The 23,093-nt window shown below is 43.4% G+C and overlaps 1 protein-coding gene across 4 annotated transcripts in view; it reads right to left on the bottom strand.

Annotated features, from left to right (window-relative positions):
• SCAF8 (SR-related CTD associated factor 8) overlaps positions 1 to 19,885 on the bottom strand; it is a 106,468-nt gene extending 86,583 nt beyond the window's left edge. For all 4 annotated transcript variants that reach the window (XM_066615825.1, XM_066615835.1, XM_066615817.1 and 1 more), the window contains exon 1: positions 19,622 to 19,885. In XM_066615825.1, the coding sequence (XP_066471922.1) occupies positions 19,622 to 19,651 (30 nt within the window). In that variant the 5' untranslated portion in view covers positions 19,652 to 19,885. The remainder of the gene's footprint in view (positions 1 to 19,621) is intronic.
• Between the last annotated feature and the right edge of the window lie 3,208 nt (positions 19,886 to 23,093).

Here is a 23,093-nt window from a genome sequence, read left to right as displayed (position 1 = left end):
CTGCATTGGCTCGGTCACGTCGTGAGAATGGATGATGGCCGGATCCCAAAGGATCTCCTCTATGGAGAACTCGTGCAAGGAAAGTGCCCTACAGGTAGACCACAGCTGCGATACAAGGACATCTGCAAGAGGGATCTGAAGGCCTTAGGAGTGGACCTCAACAAGTGGGAAACCCTGGCCTCTGAGCGGCCCGCTTGGAGGCAGGCTGTGCAGCATGGCCTTTCCCAGTTTGAAGAGACACTTGGCCAACAGTCTGAGGCTAAGAGGCAAAGAAGGAAGGCCCATAGCCAGGGAGACAGACCAGGGTCAGACTGCACTTGCTCCCGTTGTGGAAGGGATTGTCACTCCCGAATTGGCCTTTTCAGCCACACTAGACCGTGTTCCAAAACCACCTTTCAGAGCGCGATACCATAGTCTCTCGAGACTGAAGGTTGCCAACATTCTCAACTATGGAAAAAGTAAAGGATAGAGCATTATTTTTTCCATAGGAGTGAATGGCAGTCAATCATTACACTGCAGAAAATAAAATATCACTTAGGCTGGGAATGAAATATGCCCTCTGCCTAATAACCCAGTGTCTGCAGCAGGATCAAATTCAACCCTCTAGGGGCAAAAACAAAAAAACAAATTTTGCCAAATGAGGCCTAATTTAACAGATCTAAATTTTCATGAGAAAAAGCTAAGCAGCTGCAATTGGGAATTCCAGTGCTTGTGACAGGGATACGTTTTGTCCCTTCCTCAGTTGGGTCCTAAGATGTAGCTCATTTTGCCAAATTAGGTGACAGGAACTTCAAAGGAATACTCCAGTGAGAAACTATTGAACTAGAATCTATCATATTTGAATCAACTCATCTTGAATTGAGCAAAGATGAAGACTTGTCTCACTAAGTTGTTGAGTAATGTGCAGCGCAATCCTGTGCATGTCCATTCAGATGTAGGTCCCATTTTGTTCGTGGGGCTTACTCCCAAGTAAGTGTAAACAGACTGCTAATCTAAATTATCATTGCAGTTACATCCTGCATTTAGCTTCACTTAAGAATATTCACCTCTCACATTTCATGGTCCCTGCATTCACACATCTAGTTACACCTGTGTAAGCTTTAACTGAAAACAGCTGTTCCTATCAGAATATTTAAGCTAGTTAGCACATATAGCCAAGAAGACTGCTTTATACTAATACTGCTGTTGTGAACAATCACTGAACTCTACATAATAATGGTTATGACTGTACCTCTTCTGGCTCATAACCCTTTAGCCCAGTGATTTTCAACCTTTTTCATCTTGCGGCACACTGGCAAGACACTAAAATGGTCAAGGCACACCATTAGCTTTTTGACAATTGACAAGGCACACTGTGCTGTCAATGGAGGTTCACTTCCCCTAATGGTCCTACTGATAAATTACCCTGTCCCAAATTCCTGCGGCACACCTGGGGACCATTCGCGGCACATCAGTGTGCCATGGCACAGTGGTTGAAAATGGCTGCTTTAGCCCTTCCTTTTACAACGTTCTTCATGAACAAATATAGATACCTTTTGGACACAAACACACACACCTGTCAGCAGAGCATAACATTTGAAATTGACTGATCTGAAGAGCTGAAGATGATGCATCTGAAGTGAATTTTTAGTTCATAAAAGATTATGCTGAAATAACTTTAAGATTCCTAATGCAGCTTAGGCCCCAATCCTATCCAACTTTCCAGCACCAATGCAGCCACAATGCAGCCCTGAGGTAACAAATGTTCCCATATCTTGAGGAGGCCTCTGTGACAGTACCGCCAACACAGGAAGCAGTGCATACCCCATTAGCACAGCAGCACTGGCACTGGAAAATTGGATAGGATTGGGCCCTTAGTCTCTCTCATATGCCACTGTTGATTTTCTCAAGTCCTATAGCAATTTTTGGAGCATTTATAGAAACTGCTGTACAAACTTGTCATTCAACTTGATCCTTACCAGCCAGATTATGGAACTGAAACAGCCACCGTTGCCCTCACTGGTTACCTATACTGAGAATAAGTCAGGGGAACCAAATCTGTTATTTATTTAAAATATTTAGATCCCACCTTTTGTCCTGTAACATGGAACATCCTAGGTGGCTAACAACAACAATTAAAATACAAGAATTACAATATAATAATTTAAACTAAGTACAGTTAAAACAGAAGAGAACAACAAAAATAACAAGTAATAAAACTAGTGAAAAACACCAGAGCAATAAAAGATAAAAGCACAGCAACCAATTAACAGCGAAATGGCAAAAAGACCTGGGTTTTGGGAGGATGCTATATGGCAGCCCACGTTGGAAGGTAAACAGGCAGAGTGCCAATCTTAACTCAACATGGAGGGGATTTCAAAGCTGAATGAGCACTAAAGAGTAGGCCTTTAAGCGTCAACCTTTAGGCATCAAGAGTAGGCCTCAACCATGCATATAGCATGTGCAGCAGGCCCCTCTGACGACCCTAGAGGATGAGCTGGTTGATATGGAAGAAGACGATCCTTTAGACTCTTCAGTGCTAAACTTTGAGTTGGCATCCTTCAGTCTCGGAAGACTATGGTGTCACGCTCTGAATGGTGGTTCTGGAACAGAGTGTCCTCTCCAGTGCGCGAAGCCTGGGTAAAGTAGGTATGGAGGATAGGCTGTTACCCATGCAGCAAATCCCCCCTCTCCACGTCGCTAAAATGGTCCAATGGAAAGGCAAAGGCCAATACGGTTGGTTCCAGCGGCATCGCAGGAGTTGCCAGAACATGATTGTGTTCAGCCATGAACTGCCTCAGGGACTCCGGCTCCGGATTTTGCCTCGAGGTTGACTCCTGAAGCCTTTTCCATAACTGGATGTAGCTACAAGGCAGTGGAGGTTTGGGATCAGAGTTTTCCTTCTCTCAGATGAGCTGCCTTCCCAGGCTGATGAGCCCCATCTACCCGGTGCTAAACTATAAAGGGTTTTAATGCTCAGAGCCAACACCTTATAGTGTGCTAAGAAACCAACTCTATAAGAGTATTCACCAGAATCAAACCACTGAGCCCTGGCTACCACATAGGCTGCCGCATTTTGCACTAACTGCAGTTTTAAAGCAGTATTCAGGGGCAGCCCCACGTAAAGTACATTATAGTTGAGCAGAAGGCATCTAGCTGGAGCACATTACATCTACGCATCATGATCTGCAATGGTTTCCAATAAGTTTCCAAGCACATTTAAAGTGCTTCTTATTACCTATAAAGTCCAACATGACTTGGGTCTTGGATATTTGAAGGACTGCATTATCTCAAATGAACATGCCCAGGCATCATTGTGGGCTCTGTTCTGTGCCCTGCTGTCTGCAGAGAGGCCTCTAGTGTGGATGTGGACTAGGACCTTTTTGACAATAGCTTCCTAGTTGTGGAATATCCCATGTGGGACTCAACTAGCAACAAAGCTGTCTACATTTAAGCCAACTGCAAAGATGTTTTTGTTTCATCTGGCTTTCCTTAGATTACTCTGCTGTGCCTTGGTTTGGGTTTTGCTCATGCTCTTTGCTAATTTCTGCTCATTATGATTTTTTGTGTTCTATTAGTTAAGGTATTTTATTTTACCGTTATATTGTTTTTAGTTAAGTTGTAAGACACCTTAATGACTCTTTTACTGACATTATTTTGTTAAAATATGTAGGATGAAGTTTCCTTCAGCACTCTTGAGTACATGTGCAACAGACATGGACAGATGACCTTGGGTGGTGGGTCATATATGGCCCATGGGCCATAGCTTGCTGACCAGTGGCGGACTTCCCCAGCCCTGCACCCCGGAGAAAGGTTCACGATGGCACACCCTGTGGGATGCCATTGCCCTCCTGCACATGAAACCCCCCACTCACCGCAATGTTCCAGAACCTCATGCGACTCCAGGACACACCAGGAAAGCCTCCTGAGGCTTCTCCGCACTCTTAAACAGTGCTTCTGGCAAACCGGAAACACGGTTTCTAACTGCATTGGGAGCTTCCGTGCAGTCCTAGAAGTGCATGAGACTCCGTGCTTCGGACATTTGTCCATTTTACTTAATGGCAGGTCTGCCACTGTTGCTGACCCCTGTTCTAAATGGTCAGAAAGGCAAACCATAGTTATCTATCTCTAGTACAGTGGTTTCCAAACTGGGTTGGGACCCACTGATGATTTTTGGTGGGTCGCCAAAGGTTGATGGAAAGATCTGATCACTGCCTAAGTCCTGAGGTTATTCAAAAAACTAGATACTGTAGTTGCTAATTACCCTGAAAAGAGCTCAGCTCTTGCAGTTTGCAAGCATGTGTAAACATAGAGAGATATATTAATGGTTTCTGCAGTAATATACTGGATATATATTTCTGGTTATTATTACTTATAAATAAATAAATATTGCTAGATCTTTTTTTAAAAGTCTGGTAAACCTAGGTGGGTTTCAATAGACAGTCATTTAGAAATGTGGGTCCTGGTGCTAAAATGTTTGGGAACCACTGCTCTAGTATATTAGCAATGGAAAAGTTGTCTGATTTCACTGAAATTCACAAATGGCAAGAATCCCAGATATTTTACGAAGGCAGGTCTGGGAACCTATTATACAGTGCCTTAAATTATTAAAAGAGGTGCTTAAGAGCCCAATTCTATCCAACTTTCCAGCACTGGTGCAGCCACAATGCAGCTCTCATGTAAGGGAACAAACGTTCCCATACCTTGAGGAGGCCTCTGTGCCTGCTCCACCACCACAGGATGCAGCACACGCCCATTGGCATGGCTGTACTGGCAATGGAAAATTGGATTGGGTCAGTCTGAAATGGCAAGGAGTGGAAAGGAGAAGACAGTCAAGAAAGATGACGATGACATTAAGGTAAATGGGGGAAGAGTGTGGGGTTGGTGGAGATGTGAGGGTTGTGAAGCCTAGCAGCATGTGAAAATTTGCAGTGTCCACACCATGCTGCGGGCCTGCATGTGTGGCACCTAACCTTATAGTCTCAGGCACTAAGAGGGTTTAGGTCAGGTCTGGGCCCTCACCTGTGAATAGCAATAGGGGTGCCAATTTCTCAAAGGAAAACAGCACAGGTTAACAGCCTTCCCCTATAATCCTGATCCAGATCTGTTCGCAGCTGAATGAATCTAAAATCTGAATCTGGGCAGCTGCTTTTTGTTTCTGTTAAGTTTTTTTTAAAAGGAGACAACATAAATACTCCAGTTGGAAGTAATCCTGGCAGTCTTTTAATCCAGTTCCCTGCTCTGTGCAGGTGGCTACAGCAACCCTGACAGATGGCCATCCAGGTTTTGCTTCAAAACTTCCAATGAGGGAGAGGCCATGTCTGCATGAGGGACGCAGCTCCTGTGTCCAACAGATCTTACAGCTCAGAATTTTTCCCTATGTCTAGCCTAAATCTACTTCCCTGAACTTTCAACCCATTGGTTCTAGTCCTGCCCTCAGGATCCACAGACAGTAAGACTTCACCATCTTCCATGTGACAAACCTTCAGTTACTTGAAGACAGTTATCAAAACTTCTCTTAGTTTTGTCTTCTGCAAGCTAAATATACCCACCTCCTTTCACCATTCCTTGCAAAGATGATTTCCACACCCCTCACCATGCTGACTATTCTTCTCTCCAATCCATTCCAAGGTTATCAATAACCTTCTTCAAACATGATGTCCAAAACCAGACAGTATTCCAAGTGAGATCTGACTAGTTCAGTACATATTGGAATCATTGTTTCTGGTGCTCTGGACTCTACACTTCTGCTAAGGCAGCCAAGTAATCACACTACTGGCTCATATTCAACTTATCTTCAACTTAGGACCCAATCCTAACTGATTTTCCAGCGCTGCTGCAGTTGTGCCAGTGGGGTGTGTGCTGCATCCTGCAGTGGAGGCGCAGTCACTGGGGCCTTCTCAAGGTATGGGAACATGTGTTCTCTTACTATGAGGCTGCATTGAGGCTACACTATAGCTGGAAAGTTGGATAGGACTGGGCACTTAGACACCTATCTATTTTTTACACATGCTGCCGCCAAGTAAGGTTTCCCCATCCTATACCTCTAATTTTTTGTTCCTACATGCAGAATTTTACTTTTGTCTCCAATGAACTTCATAGTGTTGGTATGGGCCCATTGGTGGAGTCTGCCAAGATCAATCTGAATCTGAATGTCTTCCAAGTTGTTAGCTATCCTCTTACCTTTGCGCCATCTGCAAATTTCATAAGCATCTGATCTACCCCATCATCCAGATCATTTATAAAAATGTTGAATAGCACAAGGCCCAAACCAGACCCATGCACCACTCCAATTGATACCTCCTTTTAGGTTGACAAAAAGTTATTTAATAGCACTTGCAAGGAACAGTTGTTCAACCAGCTCTGAAACCACATGACAGTAAAGCAAATTAGCCCACATGTAACCATTTCATCCACAAAGATATCATGGAAGGCTCTATCAAATGTTTTGCTGAAATTTAGGTATACCACATACACAGTATTCCCACGGTCTACCAGACTAGTTGCTCTATCAAAGGAGATGAGATTTGCTTGGTACTATTTGCACTTGACAAACCCATGCTGGCTTCTAGAAGCCACCCCATAATTTTCTAAGTGCTCATAATCTGTTTCTGGAACTATCATTGAACTGACATCAAACTGACTAGCCTGCAGTTTCACAGACCTTCTTTTCTCCTTTTTTATTTAAAGACAGGGACAACATTTGCGCATCTCTCTTCTTCAGTCACCCCCCCGCCCCGCCCCGTTCTCAAGGATTAGAGACAGCAGCTCTGAGATCACATCCACTACTTCCTTCAATCCAGGGATAAAATTTATATTTTAATTTAAAGTCTCTTATAGTTACTTTAAATGAACATAAATTAATTTTACCTATCCTGAGTTGTGGTGCCCTCAGTTCTTCATTAGTGCAACTATTAGGTTGGACTGCTTTCCCTTTGTGGGAAAAGACAGATGAGTAAATTTGAAGAAGATGCAAAATAAGAATTGAGCAGCTTTGCTTTCTCTCCACTGTGTTACCAATTCTCCATTTAGCAGATCTACTGCTTCCCTGACCTTCCTCTTCTTTTGACCATAACCAAAATCCTTTTTGTTGTCTTTGGCATCCCTTGCCAGCCTCATTCTTTTTTTTTTTTTTTTTGGTGCAAAGTTTATTTATTTATTACAGATACAGGTGAGGAAAATGGATTAGATTTAGGGCTGGGACTACACAGGTCACACACAGGGGTACTGGCCATAGATAACAACATGCATTGTTCCAAAAAAAAGAAATCAATGACTGAAAAGAAAAATACTCATCAATACAAAAGTTATCATATTTATTATTATAATAATTAATGATTTATCTAAACAGACAATGTCTATCCAGTCATAAAAAGGCTTAATATCTTCTTACTCTACCTAAATCTCTCTCTTCATTTTCTGTTAAAACCTCCATTTCTGCTATTTCATAAATTGTATCTATTAAATTTTCTCTAGTTGGAACATCCGTAATTTCCACTTTTGCACATACAATATTCTTGCCGCTGTACTGATATGTACAATAAGGTGTTTCTTATATTGGTCTTTAATTTCTGATGTCACATTTAGGAGAAATATTTCCAGTTTGAATTGCAGTACACAATTCAATATCTCTTGTAACAATTTATGTATCATTTTCCAATATTTCTTTGCTTTTTCGCATGTCCACCACATATGATAAAAAGTTCCCTCAATCTCTTTACATTTCCAACACTTGTTTGATGACCCAGGGTACATATTTGCTATTTTCTCTGGAGTTAAATACCATCTATAAAACATTTTATATAAATTCTCTTTAAAAGATACCACTTTAGTTATCTTAATATTTATATTCCAAATTTGTTTCCAGTCGTCAATCAGTATATTATATCCATAAATTTTTGCCCAGTGCACCATTGCGTCTTTAACTGTCTCAACCTCCATTCTTATCTCAAGGAGAAAGTTGTACATTTTAAAAATATATTTTCCCTCATCAATCAAAAAATATTTTATCAATACTTATATCTTCTTCATAAAAACCTATTTTTTTGGTCTTCTTGTATTCCTGTTCTTATTTGCATTTTGTTCCACCTATCCAAATGTATTCCTTTCTCTTCTAACTCAGTTTTACTTAAGAGCTCTCCTTTAATATTCAACAAGCCACTGTATGTTCTATTTTGGTCTTTTTTAATCCAATTTGGATTAGTTGCAATTTCAAGCAGTTTTATCCATCTGGGAAATTTAGAGTATTTTTTGTATTTTATCTGTTCCCATATCCAAATTAAAGATCTTCTTAAAATGTGTTGTCTAAAACATCCATGCTGTTTAACTTTATCATAAAACAGGAATGAGTGCCAGCCTATTTGTAGATCATGTGCTTCTAATATTACAATTTTGGAATTCGGCATGAGTCCTCAATCTTTTATCCAGTTTAAGGCAGCCTCAACTCATTCTGTGCTGTAGACTTCCTGATGTAATCTCTGTAGATATGGGGCTAAACTTGTTTCCTATTTCTGAATTACCTGAGTTTCCTTCCACTTCTTGTATGTGTTCCTTTTGCTTTTCAGTTTTTTTTAAAAGCTCTTTGTGCAGCCACAAGGGTTTCCTTGGACATCTCCCTACTTTTCGTCTCATAGGAACTGCTTGTGATTCTGCCTTCACTATCTCACTTTTCAGAAAATCGCATCTGTCTTGGGCCACTTTCTCCTTTAACAGGGCTAGCCATGGAATATGACTTATTTGTTCTCAGAGCCCATTCAAGTCAGCTTTCCTGAAATACAGAGTATGCATCCGACTACCCCTACCTTTCCTTTCCTTTGATATCAAGAATTCCAAAACTATTGCTATTGCTTTTGCCCAAAGTCCCTGTCACTTTCACTTCCTTGACCCATTCTTCTCTGTTGCTAAGATTAAGCTCAGGATAGCAGACCCCTTTGTTCCTTCCTCTACCTTCTGAATATTTACATTGCCTGCAAAGCAAGTGAAGAATTTATTGAACCTCACACTCTGTCAAGTGAGACTTCCAGCAGACGTCAGGATAGTTAAAATCTTCCATTACCGTTATTGCCTCCCTCAAAGTTGGTTCTGTTTCAGGAAAGCATGATCCCTGACTTCTGCTTGGCCCAGTCTTCAGTAGATTCCCACGATAATATTGCTATTACTCTCTTCTCCTTTCATTCCTACCCACTGGCATCCATGCTCAGATTCCTTTATTTCTCTGCAGGTGAATATATTCTTGACATATAATGCAATTCCCCTTCCCTTTCTGTCAGGTCTGTCTCTGGGTCTCATTCCAACAAATTTCCGTGATGCTTATCAGATAATATTTGCCTTCCTGTATTAGAATTTCAAGTTCATCCTATATGTTTCCCATGCTCAATGCATTTGGAGATCACAAATATCTCCTCCTATTAGCATATCTTCTTCCATTAGCTTCCCTGGTTCAGTTTCTTACAAATCCTTAATCAGTCCCTCCACGTTGTTTCTTCTTTTGTATCTCACCACCTTGAATGCCTGATTTTTTTGCCAGTTAAGGACATGTTAACATTAACATAGTTGGCTAGCAATTATTTTTCTGAACTACTAAATTATATTTGCAAACCTAGTTGAGAGTGTTGATAGTACTGAAATGAAACCCTTTTCTGACAAATAAAACGGAAAGGCTTAAATAACGTTTTACAGACTTTTAAAAAAGACATAACCAAAGTACAAAATTCCAACACAGATTTGCAAGAAATTAGTTTGCTTTTTTATCTAATATTTGCAAAGTAATTTAGTGTTTTCTACTTCTCCTTAGCGTGATCAATCCTGGCAAGTGAAAATAAGCAAGAACAAAAGAGCCCTATGCAACAAGACCAAAGTTTCGCCTAAGTCCAGCATTGATTCCAACAGGAAATGGTCAAATTAACATCTTTACTACTCTTTTAGCAGCTCATTGCATCTCAAATTGAGCATATAAACTGCATTTTCTGCTTTACAAACACTTTTCGAATTTCTAAATTTACCAATTTTTACAAAGATTAACTATTTTGTCTTAAATATATTTTGATGTTGCAACAGAAATATGGCGGTGGGTAGAGGTTCTACTTAGGTTCTATGAAGAACCTAAGCCTGCAACCTGCCTTCCATGGACACAAATGCATGGCAACAGAATTATGGCCTTGATCTACTACACAATATCATCCACCTAGTGACTCTCCTAAACATCATTTGGTTCATTACCAGAGAAGCATTTTAATGACTAAATTTGAACAAAAACAAGTGATCTGATGGCTTCCTTTATTTCAGCAATCCATATAAAAGCTGTCTGTGGCTGTTCCTTGGACTTAAATATTTCATTAATGAAGGTGACATTATTATATTCAATGATAAAAGAGGTGTTTAGGGTATGCATTCTGACTTCCTTGACCTCTACTTCTTCTAAATATACATCAAGAAGAAGGTTCCCAACAGATAACAGCACAGAAACTATAATACGAAATTCTGCCAGAGTTGAATGTACAAAATCTTGTAATAGACAGAAATCTGCTACCATAATACGAAAAGGTTATGGAGGTAATATCTTAAAAGATAGTAAGAATGTACAAATTGATTGCAATATGATGAGCATCCAATAAAATGAATTCACCATTCTAACTCTCCTACAGTTAAATACAGGTGCAGCCTATTTATCCACGGATTTTTTATCTGTCTCAACATGAATGGGGTGGGGGACTGAATGTCATACACACCTTTGCCTCCTTTGCCCTGCGCTGGCCTCTCGTTCCAGGCAGCCCAAAACACTGCAAAAAGGCTCCGTCTTGCCCAGGCAGGAAATAGCCCTGCAGCCATGGAAGAGGTTCTCCTTGCAAAGGAACAGTAACATTCCTGGAGCCCCTGAGCCAGCCAAGGCTGAAGAGGGGAAGGGGGGGCAAGAATCTCTGTAGCCAGAACACGTGCGGCGAGGTGGAGGTCTCTCTCTCTCACACACACACACACACATACACACACACACAGGGGCAGCTGCCGTAGCAACAGAGGGGACTACTTTAAAAGTGAAGAGGGGATTGCTTTAAAGAACCCAGGAAGTGTTTGCTGAATTTCCCCACCCTCCCCCGATGGTGCAGGCTATCACAAAGCCTTCCCACCAAGCAAAGCAAAGCTGAGTACGGAGGAGAGGGAATTGAAAACAGCTGCCTTAGTTTCCTTCCAACCGGAAGCGTCAGGGCTGCAGCCTATTTGCTCTATGGACTCTAACTCTATGGACTCAGCACAACGCATTTTTTGTTAATCGTGCCGGGTCACGGAACGGAACTAACGCGGATAAATAGGCTCTACCTGTATCTGTATTTCCAAAAAAAATGGTTAAAAAAAAAACAAAATCATAATCCCTGAATAAGAATCTCCTATATCAGCGTTTCTCAAACTGTGGGTCAGGACCCATTAAGTAGGTCACAAGACAACTGCAGGTGGGTTCCCATTCATTTTAGTGTGTATTTTATTTGTAATATACAGTCGTGCATCGCTTAGCGACGTTCTGACCAGTGACAGCCCGCATATGCAATGGCTGCTGCTGGACCCTGTTCACCCCCTCAAGCCTTTGATGCAGAGGGGAGCCACACTCCCCTCCCCTCTGGAGGCTTTTCTGCATCCACACACTGCCTCTGCGAGGAATAGAATGCCCATTTTGGGCAAAAACATGTAACTTCTAGTTTCCCAGGAAACTGTAAGTCGCGTCTTTTCACGCAAAACAGGCATTTGGAGCCTTGCAGAGGCAACATGCAGATACGCGCTGCCTCTGCGAGGCTCAGAAAAACCTCCCCTCGCCTTCTGGAGGCTTTGCATAACATCAAGGCTCGCTTGACGACGGGGATGCCGGTCCGCATCCCTGCCATTAAGTGACGCACAACTGTCTTAGGCTTGAAGCTACCTTGGTACATGGCTGTATTTGGGGAAATGTTACAGATCTGTACCTTTAACAGACTACTGTGTATTGTATATGTTTTTAACAATGATAGTCAATGAGGCTTACTCCCTGGTAAGTGAGGATAGGACTCCAGCCTTTGGGATGTTTGGGGAATTTGATTTTGTCATATGGGGGTGGTAAAAATTTTCCTGCTTGATTATGTCACTTCCACTCATGACATCACTTTCAAGTTAATGACATCATTTCTGGTGGGTCCTGATAGATTGGCCTTTTCTAAAAAGTGGGTCCCAGCATTAAAAATCACTGAGAACCACTTCCCTGGATGGCTACATCCCTGATGTCCTTCCATGATGATCCCTGATGAACATATTCCATGAATAGGACTTGCTGGCAGAAGTGAGAAAGACAACAAAAATTATACTACCTAGGAGTAAGTCCCATCAAACCCAGTAGCACATATTTCTAAATAAACATATCTAAGATTAGAGGGCAAGTCTTTACACAATATGAATTATGGTTCTGTCAAAGAAGTTCCTATTAAAAGGTACTAATTCCTATTATTGTCTGTAGACCACTTAATGAACTTTTTTAAATTGCAAAGTAGTATATAAATATTCATCATCATCATGGTGCATGGGAATCAATTTAAAAAAAACCCAAGATAGAGCCTGCACTATAATGTTTTCTGACACTCAACAGAAATGTATATTGGCATTTACCTTAGCAGCCTCACCTTATATAAATATCTGAAAAAATGTTTACGAAGTGCTTTACAAGTGGTAACTGACTCCTATGAGGCTGCAGGGGCCATACTGGATAAGTGCTTCAAAATAGTAGAGATGTGTAAGAGATGATGCTATTTTCCTTCATGTATGGTAGAGCTGACTGATCACAAATGATTTTTGGTTAAAAATACTTGTATAACTTATCACCTGAACTGGGGATAAGTGTGTTTATGTACTCATTCAAGTGCCATGAGTCAGATATTAATTAATAATTTTTTATCAGTTGCATAGATTTTCTTTTTTTGAGTGAACGGAAAACGAATTAAAGTCATTAAAGCCTGACTGGTTGAGTAAGATTTGGCTACAGCTAAATTGAAAAGGTTATAGGAGTATGTAAACTTAAGACAAAATAGGTTAAGGAAAGATATTTAGTGAGGGGGACCTTTATATCATATTAATCTGTGTATCACCTGAACCTTGTGTATCACAAATTAACCCAATTAGAGTAACTCTGTGATAATAACATTAGTACAGATCTGCACTGTTTGTTAGCAGGTTCTGAACCTGCAGTGGAGGGCCTGGCCTGAGCTCCCAGGCATGACCAGAGGTATTTTCCAGTTGAGGAGAAATACTATCCAAGTACTCATGATGTTGAAGAACTCATGATGTACTCATGAATTTCCTGCATTATTTTCTTCAGGTAGTTATTGCAAGCAATCTTACAGTGCCAACTTACCGTAGATACTCGCCTATAGTACGTGAAATTTTTGCCAAGTAATCAAGCTCAAATTATCACTTCACCTTATCTCCGGGTCAATCGGAGGGCAAAGCCTTTCAACTCTTAAAAGTTTCTCAAGCAACAGGCGCCATGTTTCTCAAGCAGCAGGCAGCTCCTTAGAAGCAATTTGTTAACCTTTTATTCTCCTTCCTTCTGCTGCAGCCTGGTTTTGCTTGGCAAATGCTTGCAAAGCAGGTTTGTTTTTCAAAACACCAGGATGGGAATCCTCCTTTCCATTTGAAGCAGGCTACAATTCAATGCACCCTTACTTAAAAAAAACAACACCCATGGAAAACAGTAGGTCTACTTCTGAGTAAAAAGGGTTGCAAATATATGCAGCTGTATCTCTCTGCTGTGAATTGAATTGCACACTCCGTTATGTGTTATGGGTTGTATGTTGTACGTAGAGCTTCTGGATTAACGCACCAGACACCTTAAAGGTGGATTTGATTCATGGTTCTCCCTGCAGTGGTTCCCAACTTGCATATCCCTTGGCAGCCCATTTCTATAAATTGTACCCTTCATATTAGCAAAATGTTTGTAATTAATAATACAAGCCCTCATCTCCTCTCTATGAAGGCCCAGACTTCATGTATTTATCACAGTGTTTTCTCTTTTTATTTGTTTGAGGAACAGAAGACTCTGCCTTTGCACTGTTTTGCACCAGAAGTGTGCTGAGAAATTCTGGGTGATTGATCACTTCCCATATTATGTTTCAGCTTTTTTACTGTGCTGGTTTTCAATCACTGGTCCATACATGAATTGATGGCCAAAAACTAGCTATTGGTGGGGCTTTCACAGTCAACTAGCTACTTCCCTTGCTGATCCTTGCAAGGCATTCCTGTCTTGCAAGGCATTCTGGAGCATGACCTGCCTTTTTCTACCGTTATTCCATTCTTTTTCAAGTACCCCTAAAGCTCCTGTTGAGTGTCCCTGGGAGTACATGAATACCAGGTTGGGAACCACTGTTTTAGTGGTATGTTGTTTACAGTGCACTTACTCTGATAGGGCTTACAAAAAGGTGAAGAAGACCAGAATTTAAAAAGAATAAAAATGTATCTTTTACTATGTTTTTAATAAATTAGAGAATATAGTTCTTAAGTAACAATTAGTGGTGGGTTATTTTTCAGGATCTGGCCTCGAGTAAAATCAGACAAAACTATAGTCAGACACCCCCCTAAGTTTAACCCCCGACTTATCTGAGGGTCATAGAAAATTCCATGATTGTTGGCTCAAAACCTGCCCTCAACTTATCTGTGGGATCAACTTATAGGCAAGTATCTGCAGTAATCATGTTCGATTATTTTCATGCACAAAAAATAAGAGGAATCTGTTTAGTTTGCAGAGGTGTGTATGTTGGAGACAGCTATCCAGCACTAATGGATAGAGTAATTTGGGAAAAGGTAAAAAATCTCATGGAAAACGTAGCCTCTGCTTGATTATAAAGCAAGACGTAGGAGGTATTGATGTGAAACTGTCTGTGCATTTTAAAAAAACTTATAAGCAGCTAGAAACTTTATCTAGCAACATGTCAAAAGGGAACCATAATCTAGGAGCTGAAAAACCTTTGTGTGTCAGACATAGCATAGCTTCACTGCTGTTGGTTCCTTCCCCTAAACACATCCCTACTCCTTTACAGCTTCTTTCTCTCTTTAAACAATTTCCAGTTTCAGTTAAACCATTTCATCAAAATAATAATCATTCTACAACTTGGAGAACTGCTCTTTTCCTAGTCTTCCACAAGGTTCCCTTTATTTTGGCACAATATTACTGTAAACAGTTCCTGCACTGCATAATATCTCATAAGATCCAGCATGGAGCTCTAGCTCTAAGGCAGAGGTGTCAAATGTAAGGCCCGCAGGCTGAATGTGGACCCTGGAAGCAATTTTTCCAACCTCTGTTATAATTGGGCTCCCTCATATCTTGAAATTATAAACAAGATTTGTGCATTTTTTCTGTCATTTGCAGCTAATTAGTTGCTATGTGAGAACAAAATGCTTATTGCTGGTCATCTGCTTAATGATGTCACTATCTGTCAAATGATGCAACTTCTGGTCTTCAGCAGGCACCATGAATGCTAATTTCCACCCTCTCTGTATGAGATGAGTTTGACATTCCTGCTCTAAGGGACAATCTGCCCACCTCATTCTCTCCCAGTGGGCGGCCATCTTATCCTCCCCCAGTGCAGCAGCACCTCCACAGGGCACCATGACCAGGATAAGTTTGGGAACCACTGGGCGTAAGGTAGTGAAGGATTTTCTAGGGTCCTACCCATCACAATTTCAAGATTTGGAATTTCAGAAGCTCCAATACAAGGATACAAGGGGGAGAATCACTGCCCAATCTTGAACAGCGTGCGCAGGTTTACCGCCGGTGCACACTGTTGCAAACGTGCTGTAAGGCATGTTTGCGGGCCCTAGTGCTGGGTGATTGCTGGGCTAGCGCCAGGTAGTCGCATGGACTACAGAGCAGCAGAGGTAAGTGGGGGCCTTGGGGGAGGAGGTGCTCCAGGATAGGGGGAGTGGGGAGAGGATGGGGATGAGGCTTGCCGGGGGAGGGAGGTGGGACCAGTGGGCTCACCGGGGGAGGGAGGGAGCGAAGCTCTGTGTCGGGCTCACCACTACTCACTTTACCCGGGGAAAGGGGACAAAAGTCCCCTTCTCCCAAGGAGCTGCTGGGGGCTGCCTAGAGCGTGGCAGATACAGCGGCAGTCTTTTTGGTGCTGCTGCAGCCTCATGCAGCTCAGGATTGGGCTGTCAGTCATTTTACAGGTCTCTATAATGAAGTGCAGGCTTCCTGGGTGAACCCCATTTCCTAAAAGAAAGGGCACCTGCCAAGATAAAGCACCATGCAACACTCTCACACACACTGCTTTTGGTAAAGCCAACACCATCACCGAAAGCAGATCAGCAACTGGAAGACTTGCTCAAAAACAGAATGTGAAAGAGTGCCTGCTGCTTTGTCATAAAACCATTCTGGGATTATCTTTTATTTTCACCAAGCGACAGGAACCTGCAACAAAAGGTACAGCCTTCTCTCAGTCTCCATTCTCCCTGTGCAAGACAGGGGGGATAAGGCAGAGCACAGTTACTTAACCTGCAGGTACCGTAGAAAACAGGTACAATGTTGTCAGGTAAGAAATACAGGCTCTGGGAGGGGTCCAGAAAAAAATAAGGGCAGGAAAAATGCTTAGGGGCAATGTATGAATGACAAAATTAGAAACATAACAGCTAAACACAGATTTGTGGAATCCCAGTTTTATATAATTTTTTTCAGTGCTTGGTAGTTAACCAGTTTGTAACTTCTATTAAAAGATTTGATACTTTCACTTCTTGCTCTATGGCAAAAAAATATGCCCCTTTTATATTATTTGCCTGATAAGGGAGTTTGACACAAGAAGAGTGACAGCTGTTGTATGTCCTGTAAGGTAGGTTTTGCAAAGGGGAAGGGGGCTAAAACAGAGAATGTCACTTGCTGCCTAGTGAATTTTCAATCTAGATGAGATTCAAACCAGAGACTTCTTGATTCGTAGCTTAGTTTGTAGCCACAACTTAATGATACTCTCCTTTCCTTAACAACTATGGAAATTATGAAATGTAAAAAATGAGATGAAAACCAATTCCTACAACTTACAAGGCTCTCCTACAACACTGCCTTTGTCCCAAGATAGAACTATAAGTGACACAAGGGCAAGCCTTTACTATATTGGCACCACAATTATGAAACTCCCTACCTAGAGAATGAAGAACTACCCCACCCTCGTGGTTTTTCAGCAAGGACTCAAAACATTTCCTGTTTTATTTGGCATTTGGGTGATGGGTTGATGTCTGCCCTCTGTAATATTGCTTGGTTCTGTTGCCTCTCTGCGGATCAAACAGTTTCAGCCTCCCCAATGGTTTGATTTTTTTTTCATTAATGATTTTACTCACTGTTTGTAAGCAGTGATTAGGGAATTTTCTAACATGCCTTGGACATTTGCTTCAACATGGGAAAGGCAGGATATAAATTATTTAAATAAATAAATATTTAATTTCTATCCTCTGCCAACCTCTATGTTTACAGTGATGTTTTCTGAAAATCTCAACTTATTTTCATGTAAGTATAACCAAACTGCAGCTTTCTGCCATCCATGTTTCCTCAGAAATAAATCCCAACAAATTTAATTGGGCTTACTACCAAGTGACTGTCCACAGGACTGCAGTCAGAAATATAGTATGTAATAATGCCATAACTATAGATATAGATAGTATTGTCAAGTAACTCTGCATGTTGATTTTTAAAGGTGTAACTCTACTAGATTAGAAATTAAATATTTTGCTAAATTGTAACCTAACCCCTTGCTAAAGAGCAACAATGTGTTTGGTCCTTCCTTTCAGTGTAAATGAAAGAAAAATGAATCACTTTTCAAAGAGTATCAAATCACATTCCTATATGCTATATCAGGGATATAAAACTTAGTTCATACAGAGGGCTGAAGTTCGTATTCATGGTGCTGCTGAGGGCCAGAAGTGACATTATTAAGCAGAAAATGACTTCATTAAGCAGATGGCCAGAAATAAACACCTTGTTCTCACACAGAAACTGATTAATTGCAAATGATAGAAGAGGAAAATGTGCAAATCTTGTTCATATTTCCATGAAATGAGAGAGCCCAATTCTCATGCCGGAAGAACCCAACTATAATGGGGGGGGGGGAGATATATTGCTTCTGGAGGCTGCATTCGACCAGTGGGCATTCAACTAGTAGGCCTTATATTGGACACCCCTGTGCTATACAGTAGGACTGCCATATACACGGTTTCAAAATGAAAGCAAATTACTTTATTCAAATAAAACTAGCCAAGTAGGTTCTGAGTGACCTACAATTCCTTTCTTCCTGTACTAAATATTTTTTTCCAAAGAAAACAAATAGAGTTAAATTCTACAGGTCACACAAGAAAGTACTGAATTAGCAATCCTACATTAGTCTAGTCAGTATACTCAGGTACACTACCTATAATGGGGCCTACTTCCAGGTGAATGTGAATAGGATTGCATCCCAAGTTTTATTTGCTGTTAGCAATGTAGCTTTTATGAATAACTAATGACTCCTGCTACAAGATGACCAAATTCTTGGAAAACTAAGGCTGCAATACTATGCACACTTTTCTAGGAGTAGGCCCCACTGGAGACAAAGGGGCTTTCTTCTGAGTAGATGTGCATATGATTGGGCTGTAATGTGCACAAATAAGGTACACTACCTATAATGGGGCCTACTTCCAGGTGAAGTTGAATAGGATTGCAGCCCAAGTCTTCTTTGCTAATAGTAATGTAGCTTTTATAAACAGCTAATGATTCCTGCTACAAGTTGACCAAATCCCTCCCTATTTGGAATACTGCATAAATATGACTTTGGTTATTTGATTTTCTCTGTAAACTGCTTTGTGGACTTTTTGCTGAAAAGCAGTAGATAAATACTGTTAATAATAATAACAACAACAACTTCATTAGATATCCTAGTGAGCAGAGGGATGTGCGTGTGATGATGCTGTTGCTTTAATAATAATAATAATAAGCAGAGATGTAGTCTTATAGGTCTCTTCCACCATATGCAGTGTTGGTGTCTTGTGATCCCAAACACACAAACTATGAAGCAAAGGTGGGGGGGGGGATTTAGTGTTTGGCTACAGCAAAACACACACACATACACACAAAGAAAGAGAGAAACACATACAGGAGGAGAGAAACAGAGAATCAGACAGAGAAACACACACACAGGAGGAGAGAATCAGAGAGAGAGAGAGAGAGAGAGAGAGAGAGAGAGAAACACACAGAATGAGAGAGAGACACAGAGAGAAACAGACAGAGAAGGAGAAAGAGAGAAACACACATTAAGAGAGAAACACACATAGAGAGAAGAAGAAAGAGAGAGACACACATAATGAGAGAAACACACATTGAGAGGAGAGAGGGAGAGCCACAGCACGCGCGCTCTTCAGGACGGGGCTGGGTGGGGAGGCAGAAGGGGGCGGCGGCAGCAGCAGCGACACGGACGCTATTTAAAGAGGGCGAGAGAGCAGCGCTGCGACGGGCAGGAAGGAGGAGGCGCGCAGCTCGCGCGGGCCGGAGCGGCTCTCCGCCCTCCCCGGGAGTGACCGTGGCGCTCCCCCCGAAGAAGCTCCCTCCTCCCCCAGCGGGCCCGCGCCGCCCCCTCCCTCGGCCTGCGCACGCAGGCGACCCCCGAGCCCCGACACAGACCTCGCTGTTGAAAGCCTTCACGGCCTCCATGTTGTGCGGAGGACACGGCCGCAGCCGAGCCGAGCCGAAGGGAGGGGACGGTCGCTCCCGCTGAGGCGCGGCCGGTCCCCTTCAGGAGCCGCCGGGCCTCGTCGCCATGGCGGGGCGGGGCGCGGCGAGGGAAGGGCTCCTCCCTGCTCCGCTGGGTCGCCCGGGCAGGCTCCGTGGGCGCTGCAGGGACAACGCGCAGTAGCTGCGGCGCGGGACCAATATGGCGGCGGCCGGGCGGGAGGGCTCCTCGCTCGCAGCAGCGCAGTTCCCTCGCGGAGCAGCCGAGACGGCGGCCAGAGCGGCCCCTCGCGGGCGGGCGAGCGAGCAGCCGGGGAACGGCGGCCACCACCGAGGGGACGGGTGGCAGAGCGCCCTCGCCGGGTGAAGTGGGGGCCTGGCGCCCCCTGCAGGCGAGATGGTGGTGCTGCAACAGGAGGGCTACTCCTCTCGCTGCGGCGTGTGGGGGACGCACGAAGGAGGCAGCGTGCTGGAGAGCCGCCTCCCCTCCCGCGGAGTCCTTGGGGAACGACGCCCTTGAGTGCGGCAGGGCTCAGTCCCAGGCAGAGGGTCCCCCACAGGGTTACTGAGTTAAAACCCATTGCACGTGGTCCCAGGGACTGCGGTGAGGGGGAGGCAGGCGAGGGTAGAGCCTCCTCACCGCAGTGTGCGAGGCGCCAAAGACCCACCAACATGCACTGCCACTGTGTGAGGCACCGAGCCAAAGGCAGAGAGATCTGGCCACAGCCAAGGCGACCAGAGAGCCCCAGGCACAGGGACGTGCAGTAGGAGGTTAGGCCAGAGCCTCTCTGCTTCGAAAAGTGCTGCTGCTGTGTGGGGCACCCAGGCACCCACCCACACCCATGCGCTCTGTGCTCCTGTCCTCCACTTGCGCATGGATTGCGGGTGCTTGGGCGCCGCACACACAGCAGCGCTTTTCGAAGGACTCCGGTGGGGACACACAGTAGATCCCTGGCAACAGGATCCTTCTGTGACTCATGTGTCTTTCTCATGACCAGCTGAACCAGAGTGGCCACTGTGCCTATTGCGCTGTTTTTCCACCACGGGGCCTGGGCTAAGTCAATCACATGGAAGAGGCCTGCCACATGGTCGCTGAGAGAGCGATGGACTTTTGGCAATCATTTTCAAGCAGCCGCTGTGATGATGTGATAGCGGCATGTTATGTGTTTGTGACTTTGACACAACCTGTAACGTAAGTGTAGAAGTTGACTAAAAATGCTGAGCGTCGCCAGTGAGGTAGGGCGCATAGTAAATCATCGGACTGAATATGATTTACACCATTAAGGCTGCAGTCCTAACCACACTTTCCTGAGAGTAAGCTCCATTGAACAAAATAGGACTTACTTCTGAGTAAACCTGGTTAGGATTGTGCCCTAATTCATTTAGATTAGCTCTAGCAGCACTTGCTGCTTTCTCAACCAGTGTATAGGTACCGCCAATGGTAGCTGAGGTTACTTGCAGGACTCCTGGAAACCTGTCACCCAGCAGCGAGATCAGAAACACTACACAACAAATAGCGGTAGGAGAAGGGTGACCAGATATCATAACCACAAAAGAGGATAAGGTACCCAAAATGTAGGACATCCAAGAAAAATGTAGGACACAACAAAATTAAAGCTTGAAACACTTGTATATTATTTCATGTGGTTAATTAAAAAAACTATATTACTTATTATAAAGTTTAAAACTGTATTCAGTGGGGTAGCTAGCAGGGGGCTAGCACCAGGTGCCACCCTCGGGGTTAACACCACAAACGACCAAAATAGTTAAAATTGCTGTTGTTAGGAATAACACCATCATGTTATATATCATTTGATGTGTAATTTACAGCAGAATGCAATGAAAGAAACTGGAGTGAAATGTCTCCATTCTGTCAGTAATGGCCAAAAAACAAAAATGCAACTGTCTTATGTAGTAACAAAAAGTACCAATTTCCTTAACTCACAATGGACCAATGAGACTGTTCAAAGAGCCGACGAGATGTTATTATGACACTTCATGGAACCAATAAGGTGATAGCAAGGTGACACCCTGGGGGGGTGATACCAGTAGTGGATTCAGTGTTTGTATTGGAGGGGCATGAGCACTACCTTAACTCCAGAGCCTAAGTCAACCACTTGGGTAGACATGGGCTTCTGATTGAACTTGTGGCCTCTGTGGCCAAGGTTTGCTGGGTGTGTAGACCTGGGTTCCCATCAGGAATTGGAGCCTAGATCTACCTACCAGGTAGACTTGGGCTCCCATTCCGACTGCCCCCTGGAGCACCCTCTTCCAGACGAGTAGATTTGGGCTCCCATCCTGACTTGGTGCCCAGATTTACCTGCTGGGTAGACCTGGGCTCCCATTCTGAGTGGTGCCCAATTTCACTCCCCATCCTGGTGGGCACCCTTCCTGCTGACAAATTTATTTTGTCATTTGGGGGGTGAAAAAATTTATGTGCCCTGGGTGTCAAATGACCTAGCTACACCACTGATCACCCTAAGCTAGAGAGACCTCCAAGGGAAACAGCGGGAGGAAAAGATCAAGGTACAAGGTGAGGACTCACAGTGTGGTGGAGAGAGTGGAGTGGGGGGAGCCTTTTTCCAGGCCAGGATTTCTCTGGAGCAGATGGGAGGAGGGTGGAGGCATTGATGTGGCTGTCCAGGACACAGTTGAGAAAGGAGAAAGGCTATGATACTATGCATACTTTCCTGGGAGCAAGCTCCATTGAACATAATGGGACTTAATTTTCAGTAGACCAGCTTAGGATTTTGCTGAAAGTGTCTCCCTGGGATGAGGCAGAGGAAAAGGTTTTAGGGCTGCTTAGGAGCTTTGGCTGCAATCCTATCCCCACTTACATGGGAGTAAGACCTATTGAATCCAATGGGACTTACTTCTGAGTAGACATGCACAGGATTGGGCTGTTGGGCTGCAATCCTATCCACACTTCCCTATCCCATCCCATCCCACACTTCCCTATCCCATCGCAGTCCCAGCTTGGCTGCTCCTCCTGAGTACCAAGCAGCAATCAGGCACCTCCTCACCTCTTTGCAAGCCTGAGCGGGGGGGGGGGAGGCGAGGGAGACGCTCAACTTCTGGACACACTTTAGCCCCAACAAGCCTTCCATCCCTGGGGTGCAGAAGAAAGGAAGATGCTCAGCAGACAGATGCAGCACAGGAGTGAGCAGGGCATTTGGCCTTCCAACACAGAAGTAACTGGCAATGATGCCTTTGCCAGTTACTTCCAGTAATACTTTGAATAGGTGGACCATGTCAAGTGGAGGACCAGGTTGATCAGATGTCCAGTTATGGTATCTGGTAACCCTGCAGAGGACAAATGTTGAGAAACACTGGGTTAGAATCCTCATTCACCTGTGAACATGAGCTGAAGGGAGCCCATTGGCATGGTTGCATCAGCACTGGGAAGTTGGATTGGATTGGGCCC

This window comes from Tiliqua scincoides, chromosome 1 (assembly GCF_035046505.1).
Source record: "Tiliqua scincoides isolate rTilSci1 chromosome 1, rTilSci1.hap2, whole genome shotgun sequence".
NCBI lineage: Eukaryota > Metazoa > Chordata > Lepidosauria > Squamata > Scincidae > Tiliqua > Tiliqua scincoides.
Note: the sequence above shows the minus strand (reverse complement) of the source record. Positions and strands in the feature narration are given on the sequence as shown.